This window comes from Buteo buteo, chromosome 7, assembly GCF_964188355.1.
Source record: "Buteo buteo chromosome 7, bButBut1.hap1.1, whole genome shotgun sequence".
NCBI lineage: Eukaryota > Metazoa > Chordata > Aves > Accipitriformes > Accipitridae > Buteo > Buteo buteo.
Genome location: NC_134177.1, coordinates 15,200,986 through 15,215,218, shown reverse-complemented (window position 1 = coordinate 15,215,218; position 14,233 = coordinate 15,200,986). Strand labels below are relative to the sequence as shown.

The following is a 14,233-nucleotide window of genomic DNA, read 5'->3' as shown; positions in this document are numbered from 1 at the left end:
CCCGAGACAGCGGCCCCTGTGAGCATCGGCTTACTCCTTTCCCACCGAGCAGAGCTGGAGGAGGGCAAAGGCCAGGGAGGAGACGTGTTGGAGCGAGCGCTGAGCCGCGCTCTGCCTTCTCAGGGCATCTTGCCTGCGCCGAGGCCAGGCGCCCGGAGCACTCCTGCCGCTGGCTGTGGAGGTGGAGAGCCTGGGAGACGGGGGGAGTGGGTCAAGCAGAGAGGTATCAGGAAAATAGTCTGTTGCTGGAACAACGCCTTGACAAGTAACTGTCTTCTGCTGGTGCGCTTCTGTGAAAGCAGGCAGGCAGCGTCCTGAAAACGTTGTCTGTTGCCTTTGTAGGTGTGCATGCGTGAGGGTTCGCCATTGCAGCTGCAATGTTCAGATCCATAATGCGGCATTGCCCGAGTCGGGGTCTGTTTGCCTGCAGGGTGCCAGGTGACTGCACACGATGTTTCCCCTCAACAGCACCTGTGTGCAGTGAGTTGCAGCGCACTAATCCTGCGTCACACGATGAACAAAGAAATGTGCATTAGAGGTCTGTAAGGTAGAGCCAGGCTAAGGGAGATGAGGAAGCATCACCTCCTCTTCTTCCTCCTGTCAGCTGCAGAGCAATTCCTGGCGCACGGTGCAGCTACCCACAAAACTCAGTGACTTGCACGTCGCTCCTGATCCTTTCCTGCTGGCTAAGCGTTGCCATCGTTGCTGAGCCCCACCACATTGGGGCTACGCAGAGACGCAGCAGGTTGGGAGGGTGCTAGGAGGAGAGTGCTTGTGTCCCAGATGCTCCAGGCCTGATGGTGTGTTATCGAAGTGGAGATGTTGTGAAGAGGCACAGAAAACTGGGGTCTGTGCTGAAGTCGTGGGTGATGGCCCCAGAGCCACGTGCTCCCAAGCCGCAGTTCCCACGGGGTGCTGCAGTAGCCAAAGGGTTTATTTTCTGGCAAAAATGTTTCCATCTTTACAGGGATGGAGGGAGCGTTAATAGTTTCTGGTGTGCTCTCATAACCTCCCTCCCTGCTTCACGCTGCCGCAGCCATGTGAAAAACAGCCAGATTCCTTCCCCAGCCTGTCTCTGGGCTGCACGCACTCATGTCAGATCCTGCGATGAGGAGAGAAGAGGCTGGAGTGATGGATTTGCGAGCAAGAGGGAGAGCGGTGCCAGCCATTGTTCCTTGCTGGGGCGAGCCTGTTGTGCCGTGGGAGCTGTTTTCGTGGTGCTTTTTGGGAGCCAGCAGCAGCAGACCTTTAAATAAGCCCACCCCAGGTAAATGCCAGAGGCGGTGGCCTTGTAGGGGGGTCTTCACCTGCCGAAATGAGACGCTGACCCTGTCCGGCTGCCTGCAGGACGTGCCTCTCCTGGCAGGAGAGCCCCTCGGCCCCAGCCCTGCTGCGGAGATGCCGTCGGGAAGGGCTGCTGAGACGAGGGGGACGCGGCTGCTGCTCCGCAGGTGCCCGGCAGCCCCCCGAGCGCTTTGGCACAGCGGAGACCCCTTCCCTGCGGCACCGCCGCCGATGGGGACTGGCGCGACCCGCAGCCCCCGGGGGTGGTGTCGCTTCTCATCGTTTCCGCTGGCCGCCCCTTGCTGCGGTGCCACCATCGATTATTTTTGGATGTCCTAGATCTGTCAGGCCGGGGCAGGCGCGTGCGGCTGTTCCCCCCTCCCCGCGGAGCGGCAGGGTCCCTGCGCCCAGCGCTGCGGGTGGGTGCTGCCCTCCTCCCTCCCCAGCCGGCCCCTCTCCCCGTCCCCAAAGCGTGGAACCTGCTGGGGGTCACTCGGCGTTGATGCCGGGGCTGCTTTCCCCCACGGCCTCGCTCCCCGCTCTGCCGAGGCTCATTAGAGCTTAGCAGGAAGAAACAAGGACAAAATCTGCCTGCAGCCCTGCAGCCCCTTCCCCCACCATGTGCAGTTAATCGGGACGTGAGCTCATCTACCTTAACGCATTTATTTTCCTGTATCTCTTTTTGGTTTCCCTTTCCATCTTGTCCGCTCATTACTTCACAGCTTTCTATCTGTAGTGCTTTGTAATTTACGGCAACCTGGAATTAAACCTTATTTTGTCTGATTAAAAGGTTTCCTGCTGCTCTTCCTCCAGCTCCAAAAACTGTCTTCACACTCCTCCCCCAGCGGCACCGTATATTAAAAACATAGCAAGCAGCACTTCCAGCTCCGTTCTGAAAGCTGTCGCGTGCTCAGCAATGTCTCTGCCTTGGAGTCAGGTTAAGAGCCGAGGTGTTGAGCACCGTTAAATATTAGTCCCTCAGACCTTGATGGATTACAAGGAGACACTTGGATGCACAGGAAAAATTAATTTCCTGGAACAAAACGCATCCATCTCCTGCTGAGTCTTCCCCATCCCTCTGGAGATGGCTGCGTGGCGTGGAGCGAGGCGAGCAGGGCGATGCTGCCATCAGTACCCGGGGCCATTGCTGCTGCACCAGACCCCTGAGCCCACCCAGGTGCCTGCCCTGCATGGGTGGTAGAGATGATCTGTCATCTGTCTCTGGCAGGTAGCCTAATTTTTAATTAGCTGATAGGCTGGAATTGCTGTGCAGCAGTTGCTGCTCTGCTCTGCCGGATGCCTAATCGGTGCCGCAGAAACCTGGTTAGCAGCCGGGGCACTTGGGCATGTCCCCCCTTGCCTCCTGCCCTCCCCTGGCACCCTGTTTGGAGGGAGGGCAGGCTGTTTGATGGGGAGGGGGGCTGCTAGGCTGCCCCAAGGAGCAGAGAGGACCCTTGGCCGCATGGCAGAGGCGAGGACCTGTGTTTAAGCGGGCAGCTGGAAGGTAAGCTGCACCTTGGTAAGCCCTGCCGGTGCAGGGCTTTGTAGGATCGTCTTCTCTTGGGAAGGTGGGCTCCAGAGCACCACCAGGTCCTGGGAAGGCGACCGCAGCCCCCCCAGTCGCCAGCACACTGGCAGCAAGCTCTGCGGAGCATGTTGTGCTTGCACGCATGCGTGCGTGCCCCTGCCTCGGGTGCCTTCCTCTGGGTGAGGCTCTCGGTGCTGTCGGGGTCAGCTGTGCGGGCAGTGGTGATTAATCCTGGAAGCAGAGGGGGAGACTTTATCAGCGGAGAAAATAAGGCCTGGCAGGGGGAGCGCGCAGCTGGAGAGGAAGCTGCTCACAGCCCTGCTGACAACAGGAGGGAGAGCGGCTGGGGGCAGCCGGCAGTGGAGGGGGGAAGAGCCAAACACAGGCAGCCTCTAATGAAGGGCAGGATGGAGGACCCAGTGCGTTTGTGTAAATAAACCGTGCATATCCACGCTGGGCTTGTGGCGCTGGCATTGCCGCCCAGCACTGCAGCTGCACTTGTGCTCTGCTCCTTGCTGCAGCAGAGGCTTTCGGGGGTTGCACAGGGACCCTCCGGAACCTGTTGTCCACCCCGCGCCCACACCCGGTCTTGGTGCTGGCCGTGGGAGTGGTGTTTTTCTTGGCCGTGGGTTCCTCTGAGCCAGCAAGGGTGGAGGATCCTGGTTTCACAGCCAGCACGGGCGACTTTGCAGACCCGCACGTTGCTGCCGGCAGGCGTGCTGCCCGCTGGAGCAAGGGCTGCTGCTGCCCTGCTCCTGGAGGTTTATCGCCCGGAGCAGTGATCCGAAGGTCACTGCTGGTCCTTCACAGCTCCTGATTTCCTTGGGATCTCACCCTGTCGTGATGAGGACAGCTAAAAAACCTTCCGGCTAAAAAAAACCATCGGTCATCGGTAGTCAGAGCCAAACTCAAAGCGATGGAGAGAGGTGGAGGGGAAGCTGTCCAGGTGTGCCCAGCTTTTGCAGACCAACAGACCTGAGCCCTCCAGCCCTGCTGACCCCAACTCGGAGAGCCTGGGCTGCCCAGCCCTCTTCCTTCTGATGGTTCAAATCAGGTGGCAAAATGCACAGCCACCCCCTGGCCCTCCCCAAGACCCCGGCAGCAGCCCCGCAACACCCGGGGCTGCAGCCAGCAGGGGACACTCCTGACCCTTCGCTGCGCGGTGTCACCCATGCTGGCTGCACCACTGCTGTCCCTGCAGACGGGTCTCTGAGCGGCTCCGCATCCACCAGCTGTCTGTCCCTGCCCATCGGCCTGCCCTTGCGAGGCCACTGCTCCCCGCACTGACTCCAGAAGGATGGAGGGGGCTCTTGCCTCCTTGTATTGCAGGACTCGCCGCTGCTGGCTCCGCGGGGAAAGGCGAAGCGGCGTGCCCGGGTCGCACGGCACGGTCGGCGATCCCGGTGGTGTCCTCCTTGATCCCACCTCTTCTGCTCCGCGTGGGCGCAAGGCGCCCCAAAAGTCGCTGCTGCGATGCGGAGGAGGTGCAGGGAGGTCGGGGTGCTCCCATCCGATGCGTGTCGGAGGAGTCTCTCCTCAGCATGGTGCACCAGGGTGCTTAGGTCCTTAAAAACCTGTTTGTTGAGACACGTGGAGGCCCTGGTGCAGAGGGTGGCGGGAGCAGAGCCAGATCACCACCAGCGTTGGTGACGGGCGTCTGCCTCAGGAGTGTGTGTGAGATTTGGGCGCAGCGCAGCCTTGCAGGGCAGGGGCCTGTCCCCTCCTGCCATCCCACCGTTGCCTGCAGCATCTCCCCTGCCAGACCAGCTGCAGGCAGGATTTTGTACTCTGAGGAGGGAGCTGAGCTTGTGCCAACATGAGCCTGCCAGTGGGCTGGAGAGCTACACCACCTCCAGGAGGTTTCAATTCTTGCTTCTTCTACTCTAAAGCTGTTAAACCGCTGCTCAGTTGACAGCAATTAAGACCATGCCATTTGCCGGACAGCTTCTGCCCTTTGCATTGTGATGGCAGCTCTCCATTTTGCTATTTGTTCCTGGACATGAGTTGTTATTATTTTCATTCTTTTCCTCTCTCTACAGACTGGTGGCTGCTGTTGGTGGCATGCCTCTGCCCCAGATCTGGTGTGGTTTGTATGGAAGAGGGTTTGGAGACGAGGCCAGCACATATGCCCCAGCCCCGTGCCCGCTGTCTGGGCTTTGTCACGGTAGCAACCCTCGTACAGAGAAAGTTGTTGGGATAAGTGTAAATGAGTTTGCCTGCAGAACAGCCTGTGCTGCCTGCAGAGGCCAGGCTGTGGGGCTGCAGGAACTTGCTCTTCAGCCTCGTCTGTTAGAGCCCAATGCACCGTTGGTGAACTACCCTGGGGTGTCTGGTGCCCAGGAGTTTTGTAGCTCATGTAGGAGCCTCTCAAATCGCTTGTCGTACACCAGAGACTAGTTTTGGCCATCACTGGGTGACCTGGGAATGCCCAGACTGTGCATGGAGGGTGTCAGCACCGTCTGTGCCACGGGGAGTGCACGCAGCTGCTGCTGCCTGCCTCTGCCCTGGCTGCCTGCAGCACTGGGGAGGCAGCGACTCGCTGGTGGCAAAGGCACTGGAGCAAGAAAAGGCTCCCATCAGGTTTGTAGCCGGCAGCTGGCATTCCCAGAGCAGCCAAGGGAGTTGTGTCCACAGGCTTACGTGCTTGGCAGCTTCCCCCAGGCTCCATACAGGCTCCTGCCTTTGCATCTCCTCTTCTCCTGACCCTCCATCTGTCATCCAGCCACTTTCCTGTAGTTTTAAATCCGCTGTTTAAATCTCTTGCAGGCTAGGGGAAAGTAGTCCTTGCCTACAGGCTCAAGGCTGCCCATCCGTAGGCTGCTCCAAACAATGGCTGTGGGTCAAGAAGGGCTGGAGAGGTAATAGGCGCTGCAGGGTTGCTCGCTGCACAGCCTCCCCAGAGCTCTGGCTGGGTTGGCCAAAGCAGCACGCCTCCTCCCCGTGACCCCCCTGCTGCCGCTGCCGCTCCCGCGTGACTCTTCCGAGAAGAGTAATTTGCTCCTCAGAGTCACGCTACGTGTTGGTGGGGTGGTCTAGCTCGCTGCACGCCCGCCTGCTCCCATCCCGCTCTGTCCCCGCTGTGCCATGGGGCAGGCTGTGGAGTCCTCCTGGGAAGGGCCACCAGACTTGCACCCTGCCAGAGGGGCTCCTGGGCTCTGCTCAGAGCATCCAGACAACCCGCCAGGCCCCTCGGCACACATCTGGGGTGCCTGCCCACATGCCAGCATATAGCTCTGCTGGGTCCTGGCCAAGGATGCTGGGCAGCGGGGCGCAGGGAAGTGACCTCTGCCTGCCTGTGCCCCCTTGTTGGGCTGAGGCTCTTGGGGGGGAAGGAGGGAGCGCCTGCACGAGAGGGGTCTGCACCGGCATCTCTCTGGAGTCCTGCTCTGGGATAACCTTGATTCTCCCTCTCTTCGGCAGCTGAGCCCCGGTGCAAGGCAGCTTAGGCACTGGTAGTGGCTTTCTCTCCTGGTTTGCAGCTCCGCAGACCCTGCTGCGGGATCGCGCATCCTTGAAGCTGGTCTTTCTCCTCTGGACGTGGCTGGAGGGAGGGTTTGAGCCAAGCCTGGAGAGCAGCCCTACTGTGGCTGCTGGTATGAAGCTGCAATAAAACATTACGAGCTTTAAACGGGGCCAGCCTGTGCTGTAAAGCTGTCACTGCTAATGGAGATCATCTCTGCTTTGAGTGGCATAACTCCCCTTTACAAACTGTGGCTGGAAGAGCTGGAGTTGAACAAAGCAGAGGGTAATGTACAGTATGGCAAAGTTAGAAAACTCGCTTGCTGAGCAGAACCCTCTCAGCCTATTCCCACATTTCCAGCTGGACCCCTCCAAGCAGTTTGTGCCTAAGAGAGCATGTGATTCCTCCACCCCCACATGGCAGCCAGGACAAAGCACTTGGTAAAACGGTGAAAGAGCATGATACATCATAAATATTAGCGACTGGCCCCTTGCCAGTCACAGGCAGAGAAATCGTCTTGGCCATTATTCTATCCGTGCAAGCTGCATCTGGCAAAGTGGTGCTCGACGTCACCCATGCTCATTTTTGTCTCGGTGTTGCAGTTCACGCTTGCTTTAAAAAAAAGAAAAAAAGGAAAAGTACTTTGCGCTCTCTGGGACTGAATTGTTAGTGAGTTTTTCCTGGGGGGCTCTGCCACCACAGTGTGGAACCAGTGCGGGGTGCTGGTGCTGGGGCAGGCAGGGCTGGGAGCTTCCCCCAAGCTCAGCTTTCATTCTCTGCTGTGATTAATTGCAGTTAGTGCTCATCTGTAATTTTAGAGAACAATCGGATGACGTGCCTCGCGGTTGATTTAATTGAAACCTGATGAGGCATCAGAAGGCTGCTGTGCACCAGGGTGAGCTGTGCTGGGATCCTCCTGAGAACCCTCTCCCCATCCTCAGCAGTGCCTTGGAGGGCTCAGGCTACACCCCGGTTTCACTTGGGCTGAGCTTGTGCTGTAGGTCCGGCGTCTCCTTGCCCTGGAGATCTGGGTCTCCTCCCCTTGAAGTTTTGTGACCAGTCTGGATGTTCTCAAGTGCAGTAGCATTAAGGATTTGGGGTTTTGCACCGCTGTGGTATGGACCACTGGGGAGGTTTAGGGTATTTCGGATACATGTCTCATTCCCCATTGCAGAAATACTCCGCTCTGCCTGTTCATCTGCTTGAGTTGTGCTAGCGATTTCTAAGGCAGTTAGGAAGGCTGAGGGAAATTGCTTTCAGGTCAAGACCTGCTTTAGCCTGTAGTGAATTACTATGCCTGGGTTTTAAATCTTTGCAAACAGAGGATTATGGTGGTGGTAAATACTAGGTAGGCCTGGGGATTGCCGTGCTGCTGGTTGGAGGGAGTGTGGCCTTCCCCTTTAGCATATAGAGAGTGATGGATGTTAAAAAAATAAATTGAGATACAGCCTGGGTTGTAGCTTCGATACTATTTCTCCTTGATTTATATTTCTGCTTGGATGCTTTGCAGAGTAAGCAGTATATTTCTTGCTTAACCTCACGGGGCTTTTTCCTTCTTAAATGAGGACAGTGTGGTAGATACAACCAATTGCCGAGAGCCCTGGATTAGTGCAGGATCTGCAAAAAATTCAGAGCTGCTGTACAGCCCAGCATCTGCTTGAAACACAAGTGACGAACGCATTTGAAATGTCAAAGCTGCATTCCTGTGCCGGAGGATAGCTGCCCATGCCTGGCTGCACTCAGCATCTCTGGGTCTCTAGTCCCAACGGTGGCTTTAGGGGCTGAAAACAGCGATTGCCTCCTGCTCTCAGCAGACCGGGGGTAGCCAGCAGCCTGTCCCGAGCACGGCGGGACGAGGGGGTGAGGAACCACGGTGGTGTGAAGGCTGGAGCCTGGGCAGCGCTGCAGAAACGCCAGCCTGATGGGAAACCCTGCCCGTAGCCGTGGAGGGTGCAGGCAGCAGAGGGTGAGGGCAGGCTGGGGTCGTCCTCCTGCCTGCAAGGACTGGGCAAGGGGAAGGAGGAGGATTTTGTTTGCTGATTGCTGTGAAAGCAGTGGTGACACGCACATCTAGCCTGCAGAAAGCTGTAACGGCACCTGTGCATCATGAATGGGGGCCAAAACAGGTTGACACAGTCTTTTTAATCCAATTAGTGCCGAGTGCTAAGCAACCCGGCCAATTTGCTCTTGGCTTTTATAACACATATAAATAGCGTTGGCATTACATAACACCATGGGGAACGGCTCCACTCCCCTCGCAGTCCCCAAGTAGAGCTGAGCTTGGCTGGCCAGAAGATGAACATGGCTTTGCCTGGGGCTGGAGGAACCCATCCAATGGTCCGATCTCTCATAGCGTTCGCTGCATTCCACTTGGCCTGCTGCAATCCGTACAACATCCCCAGATCCACCTGGGACAAGCAGTCTTGACAAGGCACGTCTCCTGCACCCCCTCCCAAGCAACATCTCCATCAGTCGATCTCGTGTGCTGTAGAGGAGGCTATGACAAATGCAGGCAGGGGCCTGACCCTGTTAACGAGCTCAGGCCTGGCCTTGACCCTGTTAACGAGCTCAGGCCTGGCCTTAATAATGATGTCCTCCAGCTGCTCTCCACTTTCCCGCTGCAAGTGGAAGATGCTTCCATGTCTGCACGACCCTCCTTGTCCCTGACAGAGTACCACCAGCAGTAATAAAGTTTTGCAGGCTGCCGCAGCCTGCCAGCAGTTTCGTGCAGGCAGGGGGCTGTAATCTCTGCCCTCGGAGAAGCCCGAGTCAGGCCAATGGCAGCTAATGAGCTTGTGCAGGTGTTGCTGAGGGTGTCACGCGGCTGACTGAATTATTGATGTTGTCCGTCACGGGAATTGCTCTGATGCTTCAAGCCAGGGATGCTGTGGGGGAAACGCTGGGAAACGCTCATGGAGTTGACAGCTTTTCCCAGAAGTAGGTAGCAGAAGGTAAGCATGGGGGTTTGTGTGGCTGCTCCTGCAGAAGCACTTCAAGAAAGGGAGAGGCTGCGTTGAAGCTACCTCTTGCTTTTGTCAGTTGTATGGCAAACCGGCCTTCTGGAAGGAAGGAGGGACTGGATAGAAGCAGGAAGTCACCAGAAATGGTTTCTGAAGTATATCATGCCTAAAATGCGCAGTGGTAAACGCTGTCGCGATCATTGAAGGTTGGTAGCTTTATGTAGAGGTTGCAGTTGGATTGTGTTTGCCCTGAATTGGCCGAGTCTTGTCCACAGGGTTGATTGCACCAAATCCGTGTTGGGTGTAATTCATCAAGTTGCTATTAGTAATCACTGATTACAATTTTGTCTTATATAGCTGACTTTTCCTCTTTATGCTTTCAGAAATAACACAGATCATCCAGGTAGACTTGGACCTGAAGTACAAGACCAACATCCGAGACCTGTTTGATGAGTTTGACAACTTCCCAGAGGGAGCAGTCATTGGGATTGCCAGGGAAATGCAGCCAGTGTACAGGTACAGCCACCTCCCCATGGGGAACAGGGGGTGGGCAGTGGGCAGCTGGCATGTCTTCTCTTCAACTCACGTTGGTCTTTGGAAGAAAATCTAGGGGGAACCAGTCTCCCTGCTTTAATCCCTGCAGGGGTACTTAATCTGAAACTTGTACATCAGTATGAAAAAAGTGTTGCAGTGGTTCCCCTGTTCTCACACACCATCACAGGGCTTCCAGAGCCAAGTTCCTGGTCATCGGTGCCAAAATCCATACCTGGATTATAGCACAGCTGCTAGAGGTGTGTTTGCCCAGCCATGCCTGCTGACGTGCTGTGATTGCATTCTGGAGCATCAGTTTGTATGTCAGGGCTCAGAGGTTTTGGCTGTGAATGTTGCAAAGAGTAGGGGTTGAGTCTGGGCAACAGTGAGGTTCTGGGTCCCTGGAGTGTCAGTGCACCTTCTGCTGAAGAATTATTCCCCCAGGGAAGACTGAGTGGGCAACTCTGTTGGTGACCTGGGCTTGAAAGCCTGAGGATAGCCCCATGGTCACTTGCTCGTCAGACCCTCGGTCCACCAGCCAGTGCCGACTGTGGTAGCAGCTAGTGGTGGGAGCTGCGCACCGAGGGGTGGCCCAGCTCTTCCCACTCATGGGCTACCAGTGGGCTTCAGAGACACATAGATTTCCAAGCTGGTGCTTAAAGAAATTGGTTTAGTTTAGCGTGCATTGTTCCAAGGATGAACCTCAGGTTTTGTTTTAATCCAGGGTGAATCAGATCATCAGCTCAGGATGCCTTAATGGCTTCTCAGCTGAGCAGAGTTTGAGTGTCTGAGATGGCTTGGCTGGATTTGCTAATCCTAATGGAAATGTTCTTGGAGAAAGATAAAAAAAGCTTAAGAGCTCCGTATGTCTTTTCCTTCCCTACTGGGAGCCTTAGTAGTGAGATCAATAACTGAACCTCTTAAGACATGTCCAGCAGCACTCTTGGGCAAAGGCTGAGCTGCAAAGATCTGGAGCAGCCGTTCCTGCTGCATGTGCATCCAGATGGGATGAGGGTGGAGACAGAGGGAAGTTCACCAGCCGGGTATTGATGGTCATTAATCACCACTGGTCGTTTCCTAGAAGCCCAAGCCAGCTGAGAGCATGCTCATGAGAGCATTTCTGGTTGCTCAAGCTGCAGAAGTCGCCACTGTTCCCGGGCTGGAAAAAGACATCTCTATGCCTGTGGTAGAAGTGTCACCTCCCTCCTGACTTGTGCTCTTGGCAGGGAGAGCTGGGACCAGAGGAATGCGGATGCTGAGGTGTCGTCGCCATAGAGTGGCACCACGCTCAGAGTATGGAGGGCTCCTGTATCTGCTTTGGGTGTCCTGGCAGGATTTTGGTGCCCAGAGTGGTAAATCCAGCCCCAGTTAATCATATCCAATCATTAGAACTTACAGCAGGATGGAGGGAGCAGAAACAGCTGAGTGCGGCTGCATCGGACTGGCAACCTCAGTCAGCGTTGCCCAGCAGGGCAGATCCCATTTGTTAGCGGTGCAGCCTCTAACAGGATAAATTAAGTGTTTGTTTGCTTACAATTAGTCCATGGTGGAATCGCTCTGTATTTCTGTCTCTGCAGGGATTGTCTTTGTATTATTTCCATGCATAGCTAGGGAGCAGGGATGGTGTTCCAGTGCCTGGATGTGGTTTGTGGGACCAGGTGTGCCTGGAGGGGACCGTGTTAAGCTTTGGGGTGCTCTGCTGGAGGGAGAGATCTCCAGCACGGCAGGGGACAAGGCACGGGACCGCGGGGCTGAGCACTGAATATCTGACCCGAGCCGAAGCCGTGCTCTCCCCCCTCCTGCCGCCCGCGGTGGGGACAAACAAGCCAAGCAATAACAGCCCTCACAGGCTACATTTTTGGGCTGAACTTTCTGTTGTTGCAGTTTTGACGTTCTGGGTCACTTTGGGCTATGTTGTGCTTTTCTTCTTGTGCTGTTTTGATCTTCATGTGAAAACAAGTTCCTGATCCTTCTTGTCGCCAGATCACCCGGCGCGGGGCGAGCTGTGCAAACGCCAGCCTGCTCTCCTACCGAGCCCTCTGCCCCGCGGGGCTCACACCTCGCTGCTAAAAGGGTTTCCAGACAAAAACATGAGCTGACAAAGCATGAGCGTCTTTGTAAAAAAAAAATCTTTGCTATTTTTATACTTTTAGCAAGATAAAAACATGTTGTAGGTGTGAAATAAGAGGTGCCAGCTCCAGCCATGTGATTTGCCACATGCACAGACTTGAAGCATCAGTTGGGAAAGTGGTTGTGGGGGTGAAGGAGGGTTACGGGGCGATGGTGGGGTCTCTCCATTGCCACTTGTGCTTTCCTCCCCGCTTCACGCAGCTCTCTGCGGCACCAGCTTTGCCCCAGCATTGGGCAAAACGTCAGAGGGCTTGGGAGGAGTCAGCAGAGCTTTCCTAAGCTTGGTCACAGAGCTGTGGACTGGCACCCTTGGGGCAGGGTAAGCCAGTGGCTGGCAAAGCCTGGATGCCATCTTCCCCTCTCGGTAGCAATGGGGAAGATGGATGGGGATCAATCCACTTGGCTGCGTTGGATCCTTCTTACCTGCTTGGCCCATCAGAGGAGATAAATGGGTGCAGACCAGTGTATTTTGTAGACGATGCACCCTTTTCTGGGAGGTAGTGCTGTTCCTGCCAGCTGCCCGTTGGCTGTCCGGCTGTAGGCTGCACTTTCCCGGCACAGGCTGGGGCTGCACAAGGCTCAGGCTGCTGCGCTGGTGCACTGAGCAGTGCTGGGCGCAGACGCTTGCGGGAAACGGAGGAGTAAGGGAACAGCAAATAGGAAATGTCCCGGAGCCTGCCTGCACATCCTGAAGGTAGGGGGAAACCTCCAGACAGCAAAACAGGATGGCACGGGAGCGTTTCCACTCATTTGACTCATGCTGAAACAATGCCCGGCCACTGTTTGTCTTGGACAAACACATTTCTCTGAGCAACAGGATCTCCTGGCCCTCCTGCAAGGCAAACGCTGGGGTTTAACTGTTACGCAGCCTGGGGCTGGCCTGTCCTTTGGGGTCGCTCGGTGGCCTGTGGAGAGCGGTATCTCCTGCTGAAGCTGTACGTGGATCACGCTGCAGACCCACCTCCCCGCCGTGCCCCACAGGGCAGTGTCTGGCAGGGGGTCCTGGGTGCAGAGGGGGAGGCTGCAGGAGCCCACGTGAAGCGCAGGAGTCAGTCCGAGGTCCGAAGCTGTTGGCATCAGGTTTGCTTCTCGCCAACCGCAGTGGGGGAAGCGGCACTCTGTGCGTGGGTCAGGCGTGTTGTCCTTTCTGCGGCGTTTGGATCCGACGCGTGACATGGGGTATGGCCGACACCTCTGTGGATGGGGTTGCAGGCAGAGCTTCGTCCCACAAGAGGCTGCCCCCACTGCCAGCGTTGCTGGGGACACTGGTACTGTGCACTAGACTCGTAGACACTTGTGGGCTTGCCATGGCAGCACTGGATGCCTCCTGCCAGGTTGACGTTTGCATGCTGGCCTGCAGGCAGAGCCTCTTCCCAGCACTGACGTATGCCTGCTCATGTGTCTGCCTGCACAGGATCCACACCATGGCCAAGACCAGGAGCTCCTGCTTCAGCAAGAATGATTTTGATGGAAAGATTAAAATCTGCATCTGAAGTTTGCCTGGTCCCCGACCATGCAAGGAAGTACTCTTGCAGAGTCATAACCTTAATTAAAAATCCAGTTGTCCCCTGCAGCGTTTCAGCTACTCAGGTGTGCTGGCGGTGTCCTGTTCACCAGGCTACAGAGGGTGAGCCATGATGCTCTGTATAAATATTTATGTTGCACTGGGCCTTCCATGCCAGATCCTGGCCAGATGGAGAAGTGCAGGCCCTCCTGTGCTCTTTCTTAGCCCTGCTAAGAAACATGCAGGCTTAGCCGTGGTCCGGGCTGCCGCGGGGCTGAGTGATGGGCGAGTGAGGCACAGCTTGCTGCAGGCTGACCCCCGACCAGCACGCCGTGCCGTGCTCCCCGCTGCCATCCCCGCAGCCATCCCTGCCTCTTTGTTTCCTACGTGGTGCCGACGCCGTTACTGGCGCTGCCACGTGGCAGTGGGCTCTGTGTGCCCACCCGTGCCGGCACCGCCTGGGGCCCTCAGCGCTGCCCCGTGTTGCTCCCCTTGGAGGTCTCACTGGAGAGGAATGGTCTGCTGGCAACAGGGAGGACTAACCCACAGGTCCTCAGATGGGTGCTTTTACCCTCTTGCTGCAGCTGGGAGCAAGGTAGGATGGTGGGCATCAGGTGAGGTCCCAGACCTTCTCAGGTCCGAGGGTGCATGTCGCTGGGGCTGGAAGGGTGGCTGCTGCCTCCGTTCCTGCCGTTGGGTGAGATCTTAACTGCTGTCCCCCATGACAAGAGGCCAATGATGCTGGAGGCGTCTTGGGAATCCACAGTGCGGGAAAAGATAACAGTTTGTCCTGCAGGAAAGGATCTACATCAAAGGGACAGCTACAGACTACAAAG

The 14,233-nt window shown here is 56.4% G+C and overlaps 1 protein-coding gene across 1 annotated transcript in view; it reads left to right on the top strand.

Annotated features, from left to right (window-relative positions):
* XXYLT1 (xyloside xylosyltransferase 1) overlaps nt 1–14,233 on the top strand; it is a 37,590-nt gene that overhangs the window by 12,892 nt on the left and 10,465 nt on the right. Inside the window, exon 3 of the mRNA XM_075031663.1 lies at nt 9,616–9,748. Coding sequence (XP_074887764.1) covers nt 9,616–9,748 — 133 coding nt within the window. The remainder of the gene's footprint in view (nt 1–9,615; nt 9,749–14,233) is intronic.